The sequence below is a fragment of the Phacochoerus africanus genome, chromosome 3, assembly GCF_016906955.1.
Source record: "Phacochoerus africanus isolate WHEZ1 chromosome 3, ROS_Pafr_v1, whole genome shotgun sequence".
NCBI classification, from domain to species: domain Eukaryota; kingdom Metazoa; phylum Chordata; class Mammalia; order Artiodactyla; family Suidae; genus Phacochoerus; species Phacochoerus africanus.
In genome coordinates this window covers 131,041,312-131,066,575 of record NC_062546.1, presented here as the reverse complement: position 1 = coordinate 131,066,575, position 25,264 = coordinate 131,041,312, and the positions used below count along the sequence as shown (strand labels likewise).

At 37.3% G+C, this 25,264-nt stretch overlaps 1 protein-coding gene across 1 annotated transcript in view; it reads right to left on the bottom strand.

Annotated features, from left to right (window-relative positions):
* The window catches only part of PKP4 (plakophilin 4), a 176,314-nt gene that overhangs the window by 71,230 nt on the left and 79,820 nt on the right, over nucleotides 1-25,264 (bottom strand). The window contains 1 exon segment of the mRNA XM_047772669.1: nucleotides 11,643-11,677. Coding sequence (XP_047628625.1) covers nucleotides 11,643-11,677 — 35 coding nt within the window.

Sequence of the window (25,264 nt, the reverse complement as noted above, 5' to 3'; positions counted from 1 at the left end):
AGTGGAAATGTAAACAGGGAGATGAATGTATGAGGCATAAGAACATCCTTTAGGGAATTCCCCTTGTGGCTCAGAGGAAATGATGCTGACTAGCATCCATGAGGACATAGGTTCGATCCCTGGCATTGCTCAGTGGTGTAGTTTGCAGACATGTCTGGGATCCTGAATTGCTGTGGCATAGGCCAGCAGTTACAGCTCTGATTCAACCCCTAGCCTGGGAACCTCAATATGCTGCAAGTGTGGCCCTAAAAAGACAAAAAAAAAAAAAAAAAGAACATCCTTTAATCTACAGAAGATACAGATGGATCAAAAAACTGATTTTTAGAATATTTTAAGAATATTACAGATACTTGGAGTCTGTGGATCCAAGTATAAACTGCTACACAGATATACTATCCTTCATTTATTTTCTTGGCCATGCCTGAGGGATGTGGAAGTTTCTGGGCCAGAGAATGAACCAGACCCTTAACCTCCTGAGCCACCAGGGAACTCCACATGTGCCATCTTTTAAAAGTTGGGTTTTAATGGAAGTAAAGACTTAGGAGAACAAGTAGAAGACCTTATTTCTTGAAACTATTTCTAATCTGGTACTCGTGAATACATCTAAGTTCTTAGGTCTTATGCTTATATAATCTTATTTAAATATTAATAAGACAATGGCTCTAAAAATTTTTACTCATCCAGAAAATACTGTGTAAAAAGCCTTAGAAAATAGATACCACTATTAATCAAGGACCTCCTAGTTCACTTTAAACCTTTTAAAAGAGTCTGCCTTGCAATCACTGTAAAAGCTTATCTACTTGAATTTCATAATTTAAGCAAACTTCATATTGTATAAACTGGCATAAAGTGCTTTATATGACAAATCTGAAAAATATTTTAGGTTTGTATGTCACCAGAGAGATCTCTTATTCAAAAATATATTTTTTTAAAATTTCAAATTCTGTTCAGGGATTTTAAAATAATTTTTAGAAAAAAGTAGCAATTTCCACAAGTAGTCATATTAAGATGAGTGTTTATTAAGTATTTTTACACTGGGTAGTAATTATAATACAGGTATTACACCTATGATAAAAATTTATACTGTATTATATCTGTCAAAGGAAAACTAGAAAAATAAGTTTAGAAGTACAAAGATGAAAAGAAATGTATTACACATGCCAAGTGTCTGAGTTTGACAAGTTGTGTACATAAAAGCCCATGGGGCTCTTGCTTCCTAAAGAGTAAAACTGAACAGGAGTTCCCGTTGTGGCGCAGTGGTTAACGAATCCGACTAGGAACCATAAGGTTGCAGGTTCGATCCCTGGCCTTGCTCAGTGGGTTAAGGATCCGGCATTGCCGTGAGCTGTGGTGTAGGTTGCAGACTCGGCTCGGATCTCCCATTGCTTTGGCTCTGGTGTAGGCTGGTGGCTACAGCTCCCATTCGACCCCTAGCCTGGGAACCTCATATGCCACAAGAGCAGTCCTAGAAAAGACAAAAAGATAAAAACAAAAAAAAGTAAAGCTGAACAAAGATAAAAGGATTCACTGTGGTACAAAAAGTGGTGTTTGTGGAAAATAAGAGCTCAAAAATAAATATTTTTTCAGGAGTTCCCACTGTGCCTCAGTGGTTAACAAATCCAACTAGGAGCCATGAGATTGAGGGTTCCATCCCTGGCCTTTCTCAGTGGATTGAGGATCTGGCATTGCTGCGAGCTGTGGTGTAGGTCACAGATGCGGCTTGGATCTGGCGTTGCTGTGGCTCTGGCGTAGGCTGGCAGCTACAGCCCCGATTAGACCCCTAGCCTGGGAACCTCCATGTGCCACGGGTGCGGACCTAGAAAAAGACATTTTATTTCAAAGACAAATTTCATTCTTTTGAGGGAAAAATGTTACCAAACATAGAAATGAAAATATTTGATGGGAGATACCTGACGATTTCTTCTGGTAAAAAAACAAAAAAAAAACCCCCTTCCTTAAAAATTCCATACGTATGTACCATCAAAAGAAATGAATGGGTCTTGTGAAACTAGGTTTGTCTATACTTTTCTCCTGGATTCTCTTTTTAGTTAAAGACTATCATGACCAAACTAAATGCAGGCTAACCTTGGTATAACAGCGAAACGTGTAGGTAGAGACAATAGCCTTTTTCATGTTTCCCAGAGTTAACAACCGTAAACTGAGGAATTGTGACTCTGTGTATTGTGGAGGTGGTAATGGAAAAAGAGGAGCTTTCTGACTTGACAATTTCTATTTTATTTTAGCTAGTTAATAGAATATTTCTGCACATATCATTAAAAGCATGAGAAAATTTATTTGACATGTTTGAATTAAACATAAAATATTAGAGGCTAAAACTGGATATTTGAGTTTTATACAAAGTACTAACATATTATTTAAGCTTCAGGGGGATGTGTTCATACATCACAAATAACTGGTTCAGGTACATTCAGATATGTGTTGGCTAAAGCAAAATGCTAATATTCTTATTTGGTGGCTGTCACCCATGCACAAACATGGTGATAAATGTGGAGTTCTAAGCTGATGCCCAGCACACTACAGGTAATTTTGCTTAATAAGAATTCATTTAACAAAAACCCATCTATGTGGAAACTCTAAGTAACACCTACTGGCTGGGGCATGCATGCTATTATCTCATAGCTGGCTTCATTTATATCCAAACTAGCCTTCAGAATATGGTCCACAGTTTGGTGGCTCTAATATGTATCACTCTGATGTACAATTTTAAACTCAATATTTTGAACCCTTTGTTTAAAGAATTTGTATCTAAATCTTTTTTTTTTTTTTTGGTCTTTTTAGGGCCGCACTTGCAGCCTATGGAGGTTCCCAGGATAGGGGTCTAATCAGAGCTATAGCTGCCAACTTATGCCACGGCCACAGCAATGTCAGATCCGAGCCGCACCTGCGACCTATACCACAGCTCATGGCAATGCCAGATCCTTAACCCACTGAGCAAGGCCAGGGATGGAACCCGAAACCTCATGGTTCCTAGTCAGATTCGTTTCCACTGTGCCACAACAGGAACTCCTTTATCTAAAATTTTAAGTGGAGTTCCCACTGTGGCTCAGCAAGTTACGAGCCCAACTAGTATCCATGAGGATGTGAGTTTGATCCCTTGCCTCACTCAGTGGGTTAAGAATCTGGTGTCGCTGCAAGAAGCGGTGTAGGTTGCAGATATGGCTTGGATCTGGCATCGCTGTGGCTGTGGTGTGGTAGCTGCAGCTCCAATCTGACCCCTAGCTTGGGAACTTCCATATGCCACAGGTGTGGCCCTAAAAGAAGACAATAAATAAATAAAAATATTAAGCTTTTCAAACATATATACAAATAGTGGAAAATATAACTAACCACCCCGTTTTAATAATTACAAAATTACAACATTATGCTACATTTTCTATGCTCCACTTACTCTTTTCCTTTCTATTACAGAATTTTAAAACAGACTCCTTACATTGGATCATCAGACCTCTAAATACTTCCATATGTAGCTCTATAAAATAAGGACTTCATAAAACCACAATTATTCCATAATGCCATATGAGTTTACATTCAAAATTTTCCTAACATCTCAGAAATGTCTTTCTCCAGTGGCTTGTCCTAGTCAGGCTGAAATAAGGTTCACTGATTGCACCTGACTGTGATTGTAAATCTAATAAGGATCTCCCATCCCCTCATTTTCATTTTTTTTGGCTCACTGCTGGAACCATAGCAATAAACTCATAGTATGTGTCACACTATGAATTTGTTTGATAGGTTTCTCATGGTGGCACTTACACTTCCTCTAACCTCGATTTTTCTTGTAAGCAGAAATTTAGAGCTAAAAGCTTTCAGGCCAAACTTTTGTGGTTAGACTATTTTATGAATGGAGCCATGTACTTCACATCATGTCATATCATAACTTTTACATTTGCTCAGATCAATCAGCCAGTTCAAGCGGTGGCAGCCTGATCTATTTTCAAGTTCTCCATCTTCCTTTCTACTAACGCAAGGATTCTCAACCTTGGGTGCAATGGCCTGGGGTAGAAGTGGGAGGGCCAGCAGTAGGTTCTAAAAGACTCTCAGGTGATTCTAATGTGAGGCTAGGCTTGAGAATATAGATGTTTCTGCATACACTGCCAACGTTTGCTTGAATCAGTGATAGGATTCAGGGCTACAAATTGGTGATTTTTCTAACTTTATTGCTCTTTCTACATTTATCAGCAGGAATCCTTTAGCATATTTTAGAAATCTTTAGATGGCTAGTAATGACTAGGGTTATTTGGTTATCCTGAAATAAAATCTGTACAGGACAGGGAGGCTACACTTTTAATTCTTCTCTTTAATCACTAGTAATAAATTTGATTTAATTATGAATAAGGCAGTGGTTCTCAAACTGCAGAGTAGAATCACCAGGGGTCTTTAAAGACTACTGATTTCTGGTTTGGGGCCCAGACTTTTGGATTCAATTGCGTGTAGGGAGAACTGGGAATATTATTTTAATAGCACCACAGGCAATTTTAATGTGCAGTGTTTGGGAACTTCTGGAGTGAGTTGCTGGTACCCAAATTACCTCCAATGGTGATAAAAAGTTTGTTTTTTTTGCTTGTGTTTATAGCAGTTGTTACAGTTTTGTTGACAGAAAAATGTCTGATCATTTTGTGCCAGATATGAAATGAGAGGAAAGCAAAGCTGACAGGAAGTACGGCAATTTTATTAAATTCCAGGATCAGGCTGATCTCCAATTTCCGTAAGAATTAATCAAATAATAGAATGGTTAGTATATGCTGGAGTCTCCATGTGATGTTCTGATTTAATGTATCTTTAATAATTATGTCTTTAAATAATTTTACTCCAATCTGTAGATAAGGCTTATGCTCCAAGGAAACTCAAAACAAATATTTTTTTGAAGCCTAATAACTTATTAAACTTTTAAACACTGAAAAGAAGTTAGTATATGCTACTATCCTCTGGTAACCCAGGAAGCATAGATAAGCATAACAGTTGATATAGGTAGGAATATATATTAGTGAGGACCTACTCAGACCTCAAAAATTGGCACAAAGATTATTGCAAACTAAAGACATTTGAGATTCAACAGATGCATTAAGAAGCCTTTTGGGAGGTTCCCCCATTTCACTAAAAGCAGAAGCTTCTGGAAGTGAGGCTATCATAGATCCATTCTGGGGGGAGTTTTATGGAATGAAGGAAGACAAAAGTGGAGAAGACCACTTGCACCTGTGTAAACAAACAGCATCACAAACCTTATCTTCTGTTTGTTCCCCCAGAAACCCATTTGTTCTTCCCACAGGAGCCCTTTCTGCCAGCTTTCTCTCTCCAATTAAGTTAGGTATATAAGCTTCAAACTTTCTTAGGCTCCACAAGCATATGAATACCTAAGGTTTTTTTTTTTTTTTTTCCTCCTATCCTATTGTCAGTTAATTCACAGGTCTCCCAGAGCCAATTGACATAAGAGGGTAAAGGAGAGGTCTTCCCATCTCCCACTTATTGCTAAGCATCTTCGGTGGGCAATATGACACTATTTGCCAAAATAAAAATGTATACGCCCTTGCCCAGGTAGTTAGTTCCTCTTAAAATGTAATGAACAGAACAGTCAGATGTGCCGTGAAAAATTTTACCATTGCTTGCCGAAGTGCAAAATTGGAAAAAAAAAAAGTTCACTAGTAAGGGACCAATTACATAAATTTTCTAAACAATAAATAGCCGTTTAAAAGGAGGCAGATCTTTGTATAGTGACATAGAAACACATGCATGGTTTTACTCTATTTTTAAGGAAAAAAAAGACACAACAATGTATAACATACGCTCATTGTATTAAAAACAAAAGAAAAGCAAATGTGTGTGGCTATTTACACACACACTCACTCACCAGTTTGGTGTGTTTTATTCCAGATTTTCTGTATGAGTGTGCAGGTTGTGGGGCAATAGTCAAAGTACGGGTAGATGTGGAAATGAAGGAAACTTTTACCTTTTACTCCAAATTCTATTAGACAATTTTTTAATCTTAAATAAGAAGCATGCCTTACTTTTGTAATAAAATATTAAAAAGTTAAGCAAACCTTTATAGTGGTGATCACTATCCTATAGGACTGCGATTGTGGTAAGAAGATAATGACTGTTATTTAAAAAAGGCCTGAAAAAATAAGAAAGGAAAAACCTGGGATGCTAGAGCTGGTTTTAACAGAAATTTGTATTCTCCCTGGTTATTTGTAAGAGAAGCAGAAATCAAATTTTGTCATTTGTATAATACATAGTCATAATAAATCATAACATTCAAAATCCACGGTAAAATAGTCCTTTATACATGATTGCTAATCTAATATTCCATTTATGAATATGTATAATATAACTTCCTACTGTATCTCCCTTATAAATTCAGTACATTCCCACTGAGGCATAAAGTGTTCCCACTTAAGTTCGTGTCTTGTCTCATGATGTGCTGATGCTTTTTTGTATTGTAAATTACTTGCTCCAGATGGAGGAAAAAAGATAAATTGACTTATGGCTAGTCTCTCAATTATCTTTTACTTTAGTATTTATTTATTTATTTTTTAAACCCACCCCAGTGGAAAAAACTTGTGCCCATACATTTTAGAAGCAGAATTTAAATACATAAAGAAAACACAAAACCTGACTTTCACAAAGCCTTAAATTTAATAGTATGTATTAACTACCAAGTCACTATAAACCATATACTAATGATTTAAATGGATAGTATATTTAAATTACGGCACTCATGACATATTCCACAATAAATAAACGTGGCACTACTAAGTTAAATAATCTGATCAGCTTAAAATTACTATCTTGCCCCAACTTTTCCCTTCCTTCTTATATTTATTGCCAAACATCAAATATTTGAATTGTGTGGGATCATTAATATTTTCTTTCCTTCCTATTGTCAATCCAAATCTATGAATCCCTAATGCCTTCTGGGTCAGCCAGAAATTGCTCTCACTTTTATGCTCCTATGTCTTTTACTAACTTGTTCTTTACTCAAGACTCCAATCTGCTGGCCTCTTTTAGTTTCTTATCCACAAGTAGTAATTCTCAATCACCTACTTAACATATACTAATATCTGCTTCTGCATCTATTTATTGAACATTTTCTTCAAGTGCAAATGAGCCTGATTTCCTGGCCTGGTGGGGACAGTGGGTGCACTTCAGCCCTGCAGGAGGCTCAGGTCCTGGTCTGCAGGGAAGAGGAGGGGAGGGAGACTGTCCCCTGGTGCTGAGCCCCTACTCATCTTACACGTAAGTGCTAAACCTGGCAACTGCCTAAACTCTAGTTAGTAATTTCCCCCACCCCTAAACAGAAAAATTGTGAAATTGTGATTTGTGGCAAAATTCATTTTACAGGATGTGGCGGGAGGATTTAAGTAACAACCCATGATCACTTTGAAAAAAGGACTCAATTTCTGGCCTCAACACCTGCTTTTTGGTGGGTAGCAAATGTTGTATATAGTTATTTTTATGACTAAAGTAGTGTGCTTTTTCTTAAAAGAGAGATAAGTCCAAGATTTTTTTTTTCTTTAAAGGATATTCTTTGTATTTTCCATCACAAAGGGGTATAATTACTTGTGCATATATTTGCACTAGTACGTTCTACAGGTCTTTATTATTCTAATACATGTTTTCTGTGATTTTGGAGTTTATTTCACTCTCTCTCTTTTTTTTTTTTTCCTAGGCTGCACAAGAAGCATATGGAAGTTCCCAGGCTAGGGGTCAAATTGGAGCTGTAGTCGCTGGCCTACACCCTAGACACAGCAATGCAGGATCTGAACCGCGTCTGCGACCTACACTACACCACAGCTCATGGCAATGCCGGATCCTTAACCCAATAAGCAAGGCCAGGGATCGAACCCGCTTCCTCATGGATGCCAGTTGGGTTCGTTAACCACTGAGCTGAGCCACTACGGGAACTCCTACTTTTTCTCTTTTGTTGTATGGGTTCTTCAAAGCTACCTCAAATTTTGGTGGAACATAAGACACTGTACAAATACACACACTGGTAAGAGATATGAAGACATGAATAATGGAAAAATCACATACTAACAAGAAAGGAAACAGAAAGGAACACTGAGACAACATTCGCTCTTTATTTACTCTTTTGAGCAGAATGTACATACATACAAACACAAAATCCAAGGTCATAAGATGTGCAAAGCTAAAGACATAGAAAACGATAAACTCTCCTCTTAATAAAAGATAAGAGGATGTGCATTTATGTTTTTATAGAGTAGATATGCAATACTGGTAAGCTAGAAAATATAGAATAATGAAGATAGAAGGCATAAGAAAGGCAAGGTAACAATAAGGCATAAATGTTTAAAACAATTTTATTATGTCCAGGGGAGTTTCTCCCTAAGACTCCTTCCCAATCAACCTAGGAAAATAAAAGGGTTTTGTAGAATGGATGATTCTTCCCCATGTTATGGGAATTTATCTCTTGGAGCATCCAAGACTTTGGTTTTTGCTTTCCAACCGCCTACTATACCTGGTACAAATTAAAAATCAACCAATCAACCAATCAACCAGAAAAACAAGCAAGCTGATTCTCCTAAACTGAATCATAAATGGAAATCTTTTCTGCCTAGGGCATCTTGAGCTCTTCCTTAGAAAATGACTCTGCAGTAAGTTCAGCTATTTAAAAACAAATTCAGCAGTTGGTTTCAATTTCTGGCATTTCAACGGAATATAACATCCCGAAAATACCTGAGTAGGCAGGGATCTTTCCCAGGTAGTGATCAAACTATTGCCTTGCTAACAATTCACCTTATTGCTGAAACGGTTTTCAAGCAATTAAAAAAAAAAAAGGTAGAGAAATTGTCTTCAAGTAAACATTCAAAACATTAAAAAAAAAAATGAAGAACATAACAGACCTTTAATTCTACATCCTTCCTTATTTAGGAAACCAAGATAATTGAACAAAGATGTTTCTTTGGTCAAGACCTAGCCAAAGACAAAACAGACCAAAGACCTTTTAAATAGTTTTTGTGTTTAAGCAACCCCTACCTCATTCTGGGTAGGACCGCCAAATTCTAAAAACAAGATTATTTTCATATTACATTCATATCTCTGCATGCAAAATGATAAAGAGAAGTCAACAGTTAAACTTTACAGTAAAAGTAGCAGCAAAAGTGTCATTTCATCCTATTACTTACAATCAAACTTCTAAAGGGCATCTATAACTGCCTAGAGAAAGGGACATGAAACAAATCAGATTTTTCTCTTTTATTCATATAATCAAATTTCAGTTTTATACCCTTATCATTATAGCTTACTGCCATGGTTACAACCTAAATGGCCTCATGTACAGCTGGAAAGTAGGCAAATTTAAGAAAACACATGAGTAACATTAATATAGTTACAATAACAGAAAGTGGAGTGAATGTCAGTTGTGTTTGTTGTGTTAGAAGGTTAATATACTTCTCCCTCTCTGCAAAAGGAACGGGGTAAGTAAATATAATAACTTCCAGGCTGGAATATGAATTTGTGCAAGAGTGTACTCTGACCAAAGTAAGGGATTAAAGTCTAGTTATTCGGTGTGAATTATGAATGTAGCTGTGGTAGTGACAGATGGATTATTGGAGCTGTATTTCCCTAACACTAAAGTCTTTGGAATATATATAAATACATGAATATGTAATATTTATTAAATGAATATATATAATATTCAATCTATTTAGATAGAAATATAAATGAAGACACTAATGAGGGAAAATGAGAGGATCAACCTAAAATACCTAAAGTGAGGAACAATGAATACAATCTTTTTATGAAAGCAACTTGGTTATACATACGAAGAGCCTTAAAAATATTCATGTACTTTGAATGATTTTCTTCCTAAAAATCTGGCCTAAGGGAAATCAAAGCTGCAGATATAACTTTATATAAAAAGATGTACGTTACCATAATGTTATTTACAACGGTGAAAAATTAGAAACAACCTGAAGTCCAAAAACAGAGATATGGGTAAATATGGTATATACTTGTAGTTTTCCTTTACAGAACCATCCCCCTACCTTTTTAAGTGTATAGAGTTATGCACTTCCACTGGACGAAACACTTAAGAGGGCAAGGACATTTGTCTTAAGCACTGATGACTGTGCTAGCCAACTAGGCTCAAGAAATATTTTTGGAATAAATTAATGATGCAGTATTAAACATGAGCTTATATGAAAATTTTACATTAAAAGGTAGATTTTTGCCATAGCCATGTACTAAATGCACGACACGGTATATTTTTCTTTAAACTGCACTTTTCAAATCAGTTTTTAACAGTTCACAGTACTGCTATTTCTCACGAGGAATATTTAAATTAGGTGATGTTTTGCTCAAGGGAATTCCAGTGGCTCCTCCAGACCTGTAGGGGAGTTCAAAGTACCTGGTTTTACAGATCTCTATAATTTGACCCTGTGTGGCTGTGTAGCCTCTGCACAATTTATCATCCCCCAAGACAGTTTTAAATGTTCCCAGGAGACATTCTGTCATCTCTTCTGCTGCCCAATGATAGAACTTTCTCCACAAGCCCTAGGCTCCGGGCTCATCTTCTCTGCAAAGCTATCTCAGAGGTGGGCTGTCCAAATATGATGTTTCCCATATAATACTTATTTGGCAGTTAACCACATATTATTTCATGGCATGTCTTTCCTTGTAGTATACTGCTGTTTGTTAAGTCTTATTGTTAAGTAGCTTTTCACGTGTCTCTGCCTAATCTATTTCAATAAAATACTACATTTCTTGGGAACAACTTCTTTATGAAAGAGAATACCTTGTATGCACTATAAATAACCTAAGAATCATGGTGGCAGGTTCATGTAAACTTAGATACCTGGCCTTTGGTGATAGGAGTTTTACTCAATTCAAGCCTTGTTTAAAAATGGTCCCGGTATTTAGATATCCAGGCCTTTTCTAGCACTTATCTATTGTTGGTGCCGTCCTTCACATTATAAGCTATGGGGGATGAGGGTTATATGTATTTGGAGCCCATCACTGTCTGACCAGTAGTGAGTATAGTTCTACATCCATGTTGCAGCTTCTCAGTAAATATTCAAGGAGTGAAGACTGAGTAAAAAGATACCAAATATCTGTGAAAGTGGCTGACACTCTCCTCAATGTAACTCAAACTTTACATGAGGTAAATTTAGGGTAAAAAGAAAAGATAAAGAGACTACATTAGAAATTTCCAGACTATTTCAGAAGCTATCAGGCTACATCTGGATACATAAACAAACAAACATCCCAAAACATTTCAGGCAACTCTGCTCTTGAGCATGAGAAACAATGTGAAAGGGAAAGCCCTTGACTTATATGATCAATCAGCCAACTTTCCTAGATTATACAGTAACCTTTGTGAGGGCACGTCTGTGTTTCTCGATGATTAAAAAAATGCAGATATTGAGTTGATATTAAAAATGCTCATGTCAATGTTTTAACTTCTCGACACATAATCTATAGGAATCTACTCAAGTATGTTTAAAAACTAAGCATATTATGAAATAGTACTTCAAAAGAAAGTAGCTCAATATTGTCACTATTAAAGGCTTTGCTGGGCTGTTTTCACCAAGAGGTAATAAATTAAGATAGCAGGCTTCTTCTGTCTACACAAAACATAAGATTTTTTTGGGATTAAAAACTCATACCTGTTGATCTCCAAGGAAATGACTTCTCAGTTGAGCTAGAGAAAAAGAAGGAAAAAAAACGGAACATTTACTTTCTTTGTCATAAAAAAGATCTTTGGATGTTTTGCAAATAAACATTTAATTTTCACATTTAATTATATGAAGGTGTAAAAACCTCAAACACAATTTAAAATTATGATTCTAAGTTAACTTTTGGACAGTATTTAACCCTCCACATCAGTTTGGAACAAAATCATATTTCTGCTTGGACGTTAAGGCAAGTTATAAAGTGATGCACGATTCTCTTTGGATAAAACACACCCCACATCCTTTACATACTTATGTGAAGAACTATGCTGTTTTACGTGGGATAATTAATATGAAAGCTACATATAAATTAAAACAAATATATTATACATTGTATAACACACACATTAAAAAGACCAAAGGGGTGTTAGGAAGTTCATTCATTTTACTTATTTTCAAAAGAAGCGCTAGATGCTATAAACTTATGTTAATGAAGTCAGTTTGAACTGAATGTTACCATATAAAATATAAATATAATAAACCTTTATATCAAAATATAAGGTTTTACGAGCTAAGAGAAAATTTTAACTACTATTTTTCTTGATATACAGAATACCAATTTAAAAATGTGTTCATAAAAACATATCTGTGCCTTCCTGCTCTGCACCCGCTAAATTATCAATGTAGTAAAGTATAGTGCTAAGGGGACAGTGTGGTAGAACAAAGGGAACAAGAGGCTGGATGATTAAGCATTTATTAAATGCTAGAGTAAGTATCTCACATATATTATATCCTTTATATTATTCATGACAACCTAAAAACAGGTAATTATCTTTACTTTACAGATTAAACTGGCCAAAATCTTAACCTAGTAACCTGAAGAGCTAGGATTCAAACCCAGGATGGTTTGATTTCAAAGTCAGGGTTTCTCACCACTGTGCTATACAGTGGAATAGCTACTGACTCCATTTTTTGCATTAAACACACACACCGATATACATAAACACATACAACAAGCCTAAGAAGTCTAGAAAAATAAAAACCAAAGTGCTAGCAGTTATTTCTGTGGGGTACACCTAAAAGGATTTTTTTTTCTTTTCAACAATTTTTTAAAAAAATCAGAAACAAACACATACCAAATTTTTTTTGAGTGTTAAAAGTTTAAGGAAAAGTTATGTGACTTTGGGCTTAAGGAAACACTGTAAAATACAGAAAGGAATAATCCTCTCAGCACTGTAGTTGAAAGATTTTAAGTCCTTGTTAATCCCTTGATATTTTAATAAAGTCATTAAGTGGTTAGTGAAATTCTTGCTGGTTAAAAATTATAGATTCAGTAAGAACTCCCTGAACTGAAGTTTTCAACTGTGTCTGTGATTTGCCTTTTTGTCACCAGCTCCAGTTCTAGGACCCTGAACTACCTGTGGGCAGGGATGGGGGTGGGGGTTCCCAGGCAATGGAGTCAATCAGGTAATGCTAATCTTTAGCACTCAGGTGGGTTCCTCCTGTACCTGTGTTCTCCTGATTTCGAAGGGGACTAAAAATAAGAACATAAGATGAAACCATGGTCAAATATCATATGGGCACATTTGCCTATCTCCTGAAGATATGGTCTCACATTCTTGTGATGTTAAAACTGGTTCCCTATACTGAGTTTTGATTTCTCTCTTTTGCTAAAAACTGAAGTAGAGTTGGAGATTCCGTCGTGGCTCAATGGTTGACGAATAAGACTAGGAACCATGAGGTTGCGGGTTCGATCCCTAGCCTTGCTCAGTGGGTTAAGGATCCGGCATTGCCATAAGTTGTGGTGTAGATTGCAGACGTGGCTCAGATCCCGTGTTGCTGTGGCTCTGGTGTAGGCTGGCGGCTACAATTCTGATTCGACTCCTAGCCTGGGAACCTCCATATGCCGAGGGAGCGGCCCAAGAAATGGCAAAAAGACAAAAAAAAAAAAAAAAAAGAAAAGAAAAGAAAAGAAAAAAACTGAGTTAGAGTTGATTTACAATGTGTCTGTTTCTGTTGTACAGGAGACTGTTTATACACACATACACACACATACTTATCATAGGACACTAACTATAGTTCTTGGTGCTATACAGTAGGATCTTGCTATTTATCCCTCAATTACTCTTGAGTATGTTTTATTATTTAATTATCTTATCTAAATTAGCTTTCTCAGCACCAAGGCTGATACTGCCCAACTGTGTTTCTATCAACATGTTCATATTTTTTGTTAATATTAAAATACATGGTAAATCAAACTGCATTCCATAAATGTTTAATGTGCCTCAGGTTTCTAGGTAATATTAAAATCTATTATCTTCTGAGTTTTAAATTTATATAAACTTTAATGAAATACCCTCACAAGCTTTTTTTTGAATTCTTGTAATTAAAGAATATAATTACGTTAATTGCTCAAACTGAGCAGGGGTTGTGGCTGTCTTGCCCATTTCTTCAGGTCAAGTTCCCAGCACAATGCCTGGCACAGGGAAGAAGCTCGACATATATTGTTGTTCTAACACAAGCTGTGAAAAAGTAATAATGGGTTCTTTATTGTTCTGAAAGACCAGGTATATGTAAATTATTATTTACTGCTTTGTACAAACATCAAATTATTTTCCACACTCCAGGAAGGAAATTTCAGTAGCCTCATTGTATAACAACTAGGCAAACAGCATTTTTTGTTGCTGAAAAGGCCTGTGGTGATCAAAATACAATGAGGGATTCCTAGGTGAAGGCAAGGGGAATCCTTGGTTAAAATTTTTTTTTCCCTACTCTTTGAGGCAAACAATAAAAATTGCTAGGAAAATATGGAGTTCCCGTCGTGGCGCAGTGGTTAATGAATCCGACTAGGAACCATGAGGTTGCGGGTTCGGTCCCTGCCCTTGCTCAGTGGGTTAACAATCCGGCGTTGCCGTGAGCTGTGGTGTAGGTTGCAGACGCGGCTCGGATCCCGCGTTGCTGTGGCTCTGGCGTAGGCCGGTGGCTACAACTCTGATTCAACCCCTAGCCTGGGAACCTCCATATGCCGCAGAAGCGGCCCAAAGAAATAGCAAAAAAAAAAAAAAAAAAAAATTGCTAGGAAAATACATTAAGATTGAGGATTAAAAACAAGCAAAAAGTTGCATGGTATACTTTGAAGATTATATATTCAGCCTAGTTTATCTCTCACTAATTCTACAATTCTGTGTAATAACTGGTCATTATATGTTATTCAGAACAACCTATTTCCTTTTGAACCAATTATTTTATATAATTCTCAAACTCTTCACCATTCTTGGATTCAGGGGTGAGACAGTAAATACGTGCGGTTGTGAACTACCATTTTAAGTCACTGAATTATTATTATTTTTTTAAATGGCCACACCTGTGGCATATGGAAGTTCTTTGGCCAGGGATCAAATCCGAGCTGCAGCTGCATAAGCCACAGTTGTGGCAACACAAGATCCTTAACCCACCATGCTGGGCCAGGGATTAAACATGTGCTGCCTCAGAGACAAGGCCAGATCCTTAACCCATTGTGCCACAGCACGAACTCCAGTCACTGAATGTTTTAAGTCACTTTTATTGGAACAATAGAACAAGAGGCAGCTCCATGTTAGACACAGCACATTCCTTCTTCCCTCTCTCCTTCCAATCACCTATTCCCAGAAACATTTCTCGAACTTTTACTGAATGTCTACAATGTGTCTGTAAGCACTGTGCCCACGAATGACTCCATCTCATTCCCTTTCACTTCTCATCTGAAGATGCCAAGCAGCTTATGTTCTAGGAGCTTCCACTGGAATGTGAAACATTTAAAAATACAACAGGATCATCCATGATAACTTTGTTTCAGTAGCAAGAAGCATGTACAATTTCTATTGATAATTATATCTTAATTATCAACAACCTTCTAGAATGAAATCCATTCATAAGTTTGGGATTGTCTGGTTAGACAGTGTATAATGACTTTTTTTTTTGTCTTTTAGGGCCACACTCGTGGCATGTGGAGGTTCCCAGGCTAGGGGTCTAATTGGAGCTATGGCTACTGGCCTATGCCACAGCCATAGCAATGCCAGATCTGAGCTGCGTCTGCGACCTATACCACAGCTCACAGCCAACACCAGTTCCTTAGCCTACTGAGTGAGGCCAGGGATTGAACCTGCAACCTCATGGTTCCTAGTTGGATTCATTTCCACTGTGCCACGATGGCAACTGCCAGTGTACAACAATTAAAAGCAAGTTCACTAGGAAATTAATCAATCAATGCAAATCATTTTAATGTGAAAAACATAAGTTTTGCTTTAAGGAAGACACCATGCCTTCCATCACAGTACTACATGAAAAAAAAAAATGCAGTAAATCACTGAACAATTCTATATACCTAAGAAATTATATTTTTTTTCAGTTATAGACACAAATGGATTTATGAATACTTACGGCTGTCTTTGAAACCCCCCTTATTTTGGTATTTTCCCATATTATGAGTGAGAAAACTAGCCTGCTCACACTCCTCTGTAGCCAACAGAACTGGCCAGCTGGCCAGTGACCTAGGGCCTAAAAGAAGGTGTGTGAGGGTGGCAGTGGCACCATGGGGAGTTTGTGGGGCACCCAGTAATGGCAGTGGGCACTGTTCTTGGAAACCCCGACTCCAAATCTGGTTCTCTGGCTTTCCTAGGGATTCTGAGAGTTGACACCTAATAGCTTCTGATAAGTCCCTTTTCTGCTTAAACAAGCCAGAGAGCATTCTGACTGACGTTCTGATTGAAAACAAATATAAACTGGCCTTCTGGAAGGAGCTAAAACCTAACTCCTTAACTCCTGACCTGTATTTCTTTTTCTTTTTTCTTTTTTTTTGTCTTTTTGTCTTTTTGTTGTTGTTGCTATTTCTTGGGCCGCTCCCGCGGCATATGGAGGTTCCCAGGCTAGGGGTTGAATCAGAGCTGTAGCCACCGGCCTACGCCAGAGCCACAGCAACGCGGGATCCGAGCCGCGTCTGCAACCTACACCACAGCTCACGGCAACGCCGGATTGTTAACCCACTGAGCAAGGGCAGGGACCGAACCCGCAACCTCATGGTTCCTAGTCGGATTCGTTAACCACTGCGCCACGACCGGAACTCCCTGACCTGTATTTCTAAAAGCATATTTTATTACATGTTTTGTACTCTACCCACCGAAACCCTTTTCCCCAAAGGACCTGCTGTTTAATCATTACCTAGTCACTCAAAGTGAAGAACAAGGAGTCATTTTATTGTCCCTTCCATACCACACTAGTGTGTAAACTCCATGAGGGCAGGGAAGTAAGTCTGCCTTGTTCACAGATACCTCCAACCTGGCATATGGCAGTCACCCTAAACATACGCCTTCTTACTACCAAGGATACGGTTCAGGACTTCACCCTCTTGAAGGCCTTTGGTTGGATCATTCTTTCAGTCTCCCTCCTAACTTTTTTGCCTGGCTTTGATTTCTCAGCCTTTCAGGTTCTCTTCCAGGCTGCCGCTACAGTGATTTTTTTGAACACTCAAATCTGAAATAATTCTCCTGATGCTAATGCACAACAGATCCACACAGGATAAATTTTAAACATCTCAGTTAGTATGGCAGAGATTCAAATATCTTCGTATGGCGTAGAAGGGCCTCCACCACCTGGTTCCTTCTAGCTTGCCCTTTCCCACACAAACCTACATTCCAGGCACTTCTAATTACTTGCAGTTTCCTCACAAACCATGCTGCTTCACGCTTCCAATGCTATTTTGGGGATAGGATGTGTAGGAAAACAATCTGGAAACTCAGAATTACACAAATTCCAGAATGGTATATGTGGTACTGTGTAACAATACTTATGTTATATACCCATTCAAGGGACCACTCCGGTAAAGTTTACCTTGAATATGTACCCCTTAATAACAGGAATATCTTTGAAAAATGATCTACTTAAGTCAGTACCCAATTTCCTCCTGATTTTACTGTGTCTGATGTGAGCTTAAGTGGACAGCAGTAGGTAAAGAGTAGGGGAGGGAGGAGTGGAGAATTTGATGGAGCTACACAGTAACTTTACCACGTCATTCCCCTCCCCCACTCCCTAGCCTAGATGGGGCTTTTTCATCACTAGTGAAGTGTGGGCTACTGTCACTACTCTCCTATAAGACACACTGAATTGGGATAGAATCTGAGTTATTCCACTTTGTTAAAAAAATCACTGTGTTAAGAAATTTTATATATACACAGACTTATACGTGTGTGTGTGTGTGTGTGTGTGTGTAGAACCTCTATTAATGTTCAAAAAATTAAGCACAGCCAAAAACAAACTAAATTGCACTTGGTATTAATTTACAGGATTTGCTGGAATGACTTATTCTGGAAACAATTTTATTAATGAATAGAGCATGAGCTTATACCACTGTCTAGGCTACATAATCTCTAGAGCATTTTCTCTGGTGAACACCAATCATCCTTCAAGAAATAGCTTGATGAAAGTTGATCATTTCTTCCTTTATGTCAAGAATATATCCGATAATCTTTCTCGATTTTTGTTTTTCATATGATTGTAATTGCAATATTTGCTTACCTGTTTCCACTACCAGACTAGGGTTCTCTTGGGAGTAAAGACTCTCTTAATTCTATTTTCATCCAACCAGTACTGAGAAAAATGTTAAATAAACGACAGCTGACCTTAACTTTTGGGGTTGTTCTTTTTTAAGCCTAATCCTATGTTATTTTAGATATTGTTCCAATCATTCTAAAAAGGAGTTTTTGGTTCTCTCTACACCTTATAGAAAAGATGTCTACTGTAACTATTACATGAATCCATTCAACAAATATTTGTTGATCATCTACTGAGTGCCAGACATTGTTAGAAGCTGGGATATAACAGTGAAAAGAGGCAAAGTCTTTGCCTTCTGGGTACTCACAACTATCTCATTACTCATTACAAGTACTTGGGTGACTCTCCCACGGGATCACATGCCTCAAACAGAGTAGGCTGATCTTACAGCCAGGAACTTGTAAGAGAGTACTCTGATGAGTCCAGCAGCGTCGTGACTAAAGGAGCATCCACATATCTATAATTCAAAGTATGAAACATATGTCTTTTAAAACACCAACAAAAAAGACCTGGCTATCCTTTTAATTACCTATGACAATAGGTAAATTGGTATTGGGACTACCCATCTAGGAATTTGAACATGAAGCTGCAGAGGGAAAAGGTATGTAGCAGTGTGAAACATACTGTTATATTTGAGAATTTGCTTCAGTTCCTGCAGCTCAAAGATTATAAAGTGTTAGGAATCAGCTGGTTTGTGAGACCATCAATATGATAGTCTACATGTGCAAATAAACCTGACATATCAAGTTTCCCCTCTGTATTACAACAATCTCTTCAAATAGCTATTAAAACCACCCCACTTTAGTAGCATTACATAAACTACATATTTCACTATTACAACATTTTCATTTACAATACTTTAAAAATGATCCTTAGATGATCTTCCTTTACTGAACAGAGGTAATTAATAGATGAATTCTCATTGATGACATGTTCATTAATCTTACTATAAATATTTTCAAAAACGCCTCTGTACATTGCTAGCCTGACTTTTTACTCTTGACTTTCTTACTACTTTTACTATTTATGGACATTCAGATGGCCAAGGAGCATATTAAAGGATGCTCAACATCATTAATCATCAGAGAAATGCAAATTAAAACCACAAAGAGATATCACCTCCTACCATAGTCAGAATGGCTATCATCAAATAACAAATGCTGGTAAGGATGTGGAGAAAAAGAAACCTTTGTACACTGCTGGTGGGAATGTAAATTGGTGCAGCAACTGTGGGAAAGAGTATGGAGTTTTCTCAAAAAACTAAAAATAGAACTACCCTATGACTCAGCAGTTTACTCCCGGGTACATGTGTGTGTATGCATGTGTGTGAAAAAAGACAACATTAATTTGAAAAGACACATGTACCCCAATGTTCACAGCAGCATTATTTACAATTTCCAAAAAACAGAAGCAACCTAAGTGTCCATCAACAGATGAATGGATAAAGATGTGTTGTATGTGTATGCGCGTACACGTGTACACACACACACACTATTCAGCCACATAAAAGAATGAAATCTTGCCATTTGCAGCAATAAGGATGGACTTGGAGGGTATTACGCTAAGTGAAATTAGAGAAAGACAAATATTGTATGAAATCACTTATTTGTGGAATCTAAAAAAGTACAAAAAACTAGTGAATGTAACAAAACAAAAAGAGACTCACACATATAGAAAACAAACTAGTGGCCACTAGTGGGGAGAGAGGTAGGATGGGGTAGGGGATTAAGAGGTACTAAATAAATAATTTTGGGGGGGGGGCTTTTTTTAGTGCCATACCTGTGGCATATGGAAGTTCCCAGGCTATAGGTTGAATCTGAGCTGCAGCTGCTGGCCTACACAACAGCCACAGCAATGTGGGATCTGGGCCACATCTGCGACCTACACCATAGCTCATGGCAATGCCAGATCCTTAACCCACTGAGCGAGTCCAGGGATTGAACCCGAGTCTCCATGGATACTATCAGGTTCATTACTGCTGAGTCACAAAGGGAACTCCTTAAGTAAATAAATTTAACAAATAAATAAAGAGGTACAAAATAAATAAGCCAAGAGGATTTATTGTATAAAACAGGGAATATAGCCAACATTTTATAGTAACTATAAATAGAATATAACCTTTAAAAACTGTGAATCACCATGTTGTCTACCTGAACTTATATAATATTGTACATCAACTATACTCCAAGAAAAAAGTTCTGTTTTTCTTTTGTACATGTTAACTCTTGAATTCAAGAACTACCATGTGTTTACAAATGAAATTTCAGTAGCTGGAATAAATTCCAAATGTATTTTTCTCCTTTTCTACAAATTCATTACTACCTGAAGCTAGTCTATTAGCAAATACGTAACTGTTCTGGATTCTAAATCCATTATGAGAAAAATTCTGGTGACTCATTATTGGTTTTTATAATTTCCTTTATAATACATTGCTCTAATAATTATATCTACTTTTTACTTGATTCTAAGGTCGATTTTTCAGTTAAAAAAGAAAAAGTTGGTTTGTTTGGGTTTCTATTTTAGGTAATTAATACATATTAAAATTACTTAATACCTTGCTATCCTTTAGGCATTACAAATTGCTTTTTAATGAGTTGATTCAGAATTTTCTTAGATATGAAAGCTGGGTTCCATAGCTCCAGGTCTCTTCAGATTTCCTACTACGCACCTATGATTTCCTCTGCCAAGATTCTGGCAAAGTAACTACTTATGATTCTGAACTTTTGGTCTCTACTTGGAGTGTTACTAGATAAATTTAAAACAATTTCCCTTAACTGAGTAATCCATTCTACCCAACACTTAAGTCTTCAAAATTTCAATCACTATTGTTTTGACTTCCCTTCTAATTAGTCTACTTAAAATTTTGTTCAGTTTCTCTTAATGCATTTGTAAAATATTCCATTAGTTTTTTGTGAGTTCTTAGCTAGGTAAAGCTCATTCAGCATTTTAGCTTTCTTGAGTGCTCTTGAATTTATGCTTGAGAATGCCACTTTTCGAAGATAATGCCTGTGGAAGTCCCAGGTTTTAAAGCATTCTCTAGGTAAGCAGGTCACATTTCTCCTCACCTTGACCTCAACAAGAATGTCCTTGAGCTCATTTGATACTCATAATTAGCATGGTGAGAGGTGGAGTCCAGAAGCCTAAGATGGAGTCAAGGGCTCTCTAATGTCCTATGCTACCTCCTGATGTTCCAAAAACTCATATAACCCACCAACAGTTAACTGATAGGTTATAACTAGTTTTGTTTTTCCTACGTTTGGGAAACAAGGATCTCATCTCTTGCTTTTAGTTAGATAAAAATTAACTAGGAAATAAATCCTTCCCATTAAAGGAGACCTACTCTCTCACTTGCTACCAGAACTAGAGCAATTAGACAAAATCAAACAATACATCAGGATTATTCTTCTGAAGACAGATGTGGATAGCTATTCTTCCACTAGGCTATTTCAGTAAGTTGGACTGGAAGGCCAATGTGATGAAGAGACAATGAAGGTGAACTGCTTTGCTGGCTGAAGCAGAGGAGGGGCACTGAGAGGTAAACAGTTTTCTCTGTGTACCACATCATCATCCCTAAGAGATGCTGGGGACACATGTTTGACAAATCGCTAGCCTACAGATTATAACGATATCTTAGCAGTAACATTTGGCAATCTTTGATTGTATTTAACCACATCTTGGGCAGCCTATTCAAAATTTACTTTATTATCTATCACAATCAATCTTGACAGAAACAAAATCAAAAGCTCTTCATCCAAATTCATGATTTTTCAGGACTAAGGCTCCTTTCTGTGTACTTTTTATTATGCTATCAGACCTTAGACACTTTCTGTTGGATAGAGACTGACTTCCTTCTTCCTACCAAAGGACCACTTAATATCAGTAGTCAGAAAAGTGAAACATGATAACATGTTCATAACTGTAGTTTATTATTATTTCTGTGTGTTATGGTTTTAAATTGCCCTTGAAAATGATATATATCTATAACTTGAACTAAGCAAAGCATAACAACTGAGATGGGACAAGGATCTCTTTTCATAATTATTTATATGCTCTGAGGGTGATGCTGAGGTTAAAGAAAATAAAGGGCACTTGAATTAAAAATGATGTCCTTCACATGATGTAGCTGCTCCTGACCCATCAGCAACAGGGCATGAGCCCTGAGTTCCCAGCCACTCGTGGTGATGGATTTGTGCCCACCTGCTCTCACAGGTCACAATCACTGGGATGGCCAACAGAAGGAGCAAGCAAGACAGCTACCGGAATGCAGAACTTATACTTCATGCAATGTGGGAAAAGCCAAAGGCTTACAGTCTAACCCACACATTCCTCTTGGTGACACTTTAACTGAAAAACCTGGCCATGCTTTCAGAATGTACTTTTACAATTTCGGTCTTTAAAAAAATCATAAGCAACTGGAACAGCAAAGTGTGGCACAGAAATGTAGTCTTGGTTTCCACTGGCTGCTAGCAAGTGTAGAGTGAAATGTATAACCGAACACCGTGGGGTACATTTTTGGTCCCGCTACTGGCTCTGTTTTGTTCTCACCCTTGTTTACTCAGTTCTTCATTTCACTCTTCCCTTGTGCTACTTTACCATATTTTGGGACCTTTATAACATCTGTCTAAAATGAATTACAGGAGAAGGCAAGATAAAAATAACATCACAGCCAGTCTCCGACAAAAAAAATTATGTACTTGATGCACAGAAAAAACATTAAAGGACCAGGAAATATTAGATTACCCCTTTAAACAATTCAAGTAAGTTTCATAGGAACTAGAGGTGAATACAGTTTAGAAGATGTTAAATATTCTTTGACAAAAGCATTTTGTGTTACTGCTTTGAATCTATGAATAAAAGATCCAGAGGGCCACATGGGAAGGGGAAGATCAAAAAGAATGTAGTACTAGACAAAAATGAGACAAACAGTTCCCTCTGGCATCTCCATAAATTAAACAGGAAGCATGACTTCTGTTTAAGCCCATCCCACAACAGGTGTTCCAACCAGTAAAGGAGAAATCAGAATAGAAGGATTTTCTAACATTTCAGTTCAGTTGACATTTGAAAGAGTGAAAGCAACTGAAATGAAAATAGTAAAATATTTCAACACAATACCAAACTCTCTTTTTCAAGTATCCTGAAATAACTTAGATGCCCTTTAGGCAAAGGATCAAGCCTCGGAATAGATGGGAAACTGTGAATTATTTGTGTTGATGGTTTACAAAATGCTACTGTCTCCCTCATTTCTATTCTTTCAGATTCTTCCAAAGTCAAAGAAACAGAAAAGGAAAACAGTTTTTGAAATTTAAAATAAAAAAGAGCACCCACAAAAATACTCTTTTTAGAAATACATAATACAACTCAAATCTTACATTTTTAAATAAAGTTGGCACTGGCAAGGAGCAGTGCAAGGGTCCTATTTTGCTACTTGCTCCATACGGGATCAAGCACAGAGTTAATACAGGAGCAAGCTGTAGAGATCTGTAGTAAGAGATACTGGCTGGTATCCCAAACCCTTAAAATTCCTCATTATAAATAGCTGTTTATGATGCACACAATTCCCTTTCGAATATGATTTAGGATTTAAAATGCTTTAAGGAGTTCGCCTTGTGGCACAACGGGATTGGTGGCATCTTGGGAGCACTGTGATGCAGGTTCGATCCTCAGCCCAGCAGAGTGGGTTAAGGATCTGGTGCTGCTGCAGTGGAGGTTGCAAATGCGGCTCGGATCTGATCTCTGGCCCTGGAACTCCATATGCCACAGGATGGCTGAAAAGGGAAAAGGGAAAAGAGACAAGGGAAGGGAAGAGAGAAAGAAAAAGAGAGAGAGAAAGAAGGAAAGAAAGAAGGAAGGAAGGAAGGAAGGAAGGAAGGAAGGAAGGAAGGAAGGAAAGAAAGAAAGAAAGAAAGAAAGAAAGAAAGAAAGAAAGAAAGAAAGAAAGAAAGGGAAAGAAAGAAAGAAAAAGAAAGAAAGAAAGAAAATGCTTTAGGAGTTCTCACTGTGGATCAGTGGAAATGAACCTGACTAGTATCATGAGGATGAGGGTTCAATCCTTGGCCTTGCTCAGTGGGTTAGGGATCTGGTGTTGCAGCGAGCTATGGTGTAGGTCGCAGATGTGGCTCAGATCTGGGGTTGCTGTGACTGTGGCGTAGACTGGCGGTGGCTATAGCTCCAATTCAACCCCTGGCCTGGGAACTTCCATATGCTGCATATGTGGCTCTAAAAAAAAAAAAAAAATGCTTTAAATAGCCTATATATAAATTTACTTAAGAACTTTGAGATATCATAATGTTTTATTAAACATGTCCTGCCCTGTTTTATTAAACATGTCCTTATTTATTCGATTTAGGTATTCAAAAGCAAACAATTTATTCACATACAATTCTTTGTTACTCATGTACAGACATCAAATTAGGTGTGTGTCTAAAGAGTGATATTTACTTTCTATCCAGTGATTACCCAGATTTTATTTTTAAATTTTTATTAACATTGTAAGTTTCTTTAATTTCTGAGGAAACCTTTATTTTCATTACAAAATGTAAAAAAAGAAAGAAGATGATATATTTCTTAAATTTCTGCTTTGCTTTTTTAAAAAATTATGCCTCTTACTGAAACAGCATTTTCAGCTCTTGATTCATGGACATGCACCATAAATAGCCGTTTTCGTGCTAAAGGAGGAATGAATTCACATGTGGGGTAGAGTACAGACACAGCATCATCAATAACTGTCTGGGAAGAAGAATGGACACACAAGGATACAATCAACATTTGGCAGAGCATATGCTAGGCTTCTAGGTAGTAAGACTTGTGGAATCTAGCAAAGTGGTTCTAGAATGCTTTAAATCTCCCCTGAAAGCTCTCATAGATCCCTAATTTGTCCTACATCCTCTTACCTACCCTGTTTCCTTCTCTTCTCTATTACCCTCCACACATTTATGTACAGAGTTTCCAAACTACTGAACAGGGGAATGAAAGAGAAAAAGCTGGTAAGAACCAATGAGAAGGAATGACAATAATGACAACGGCTGGAGTTT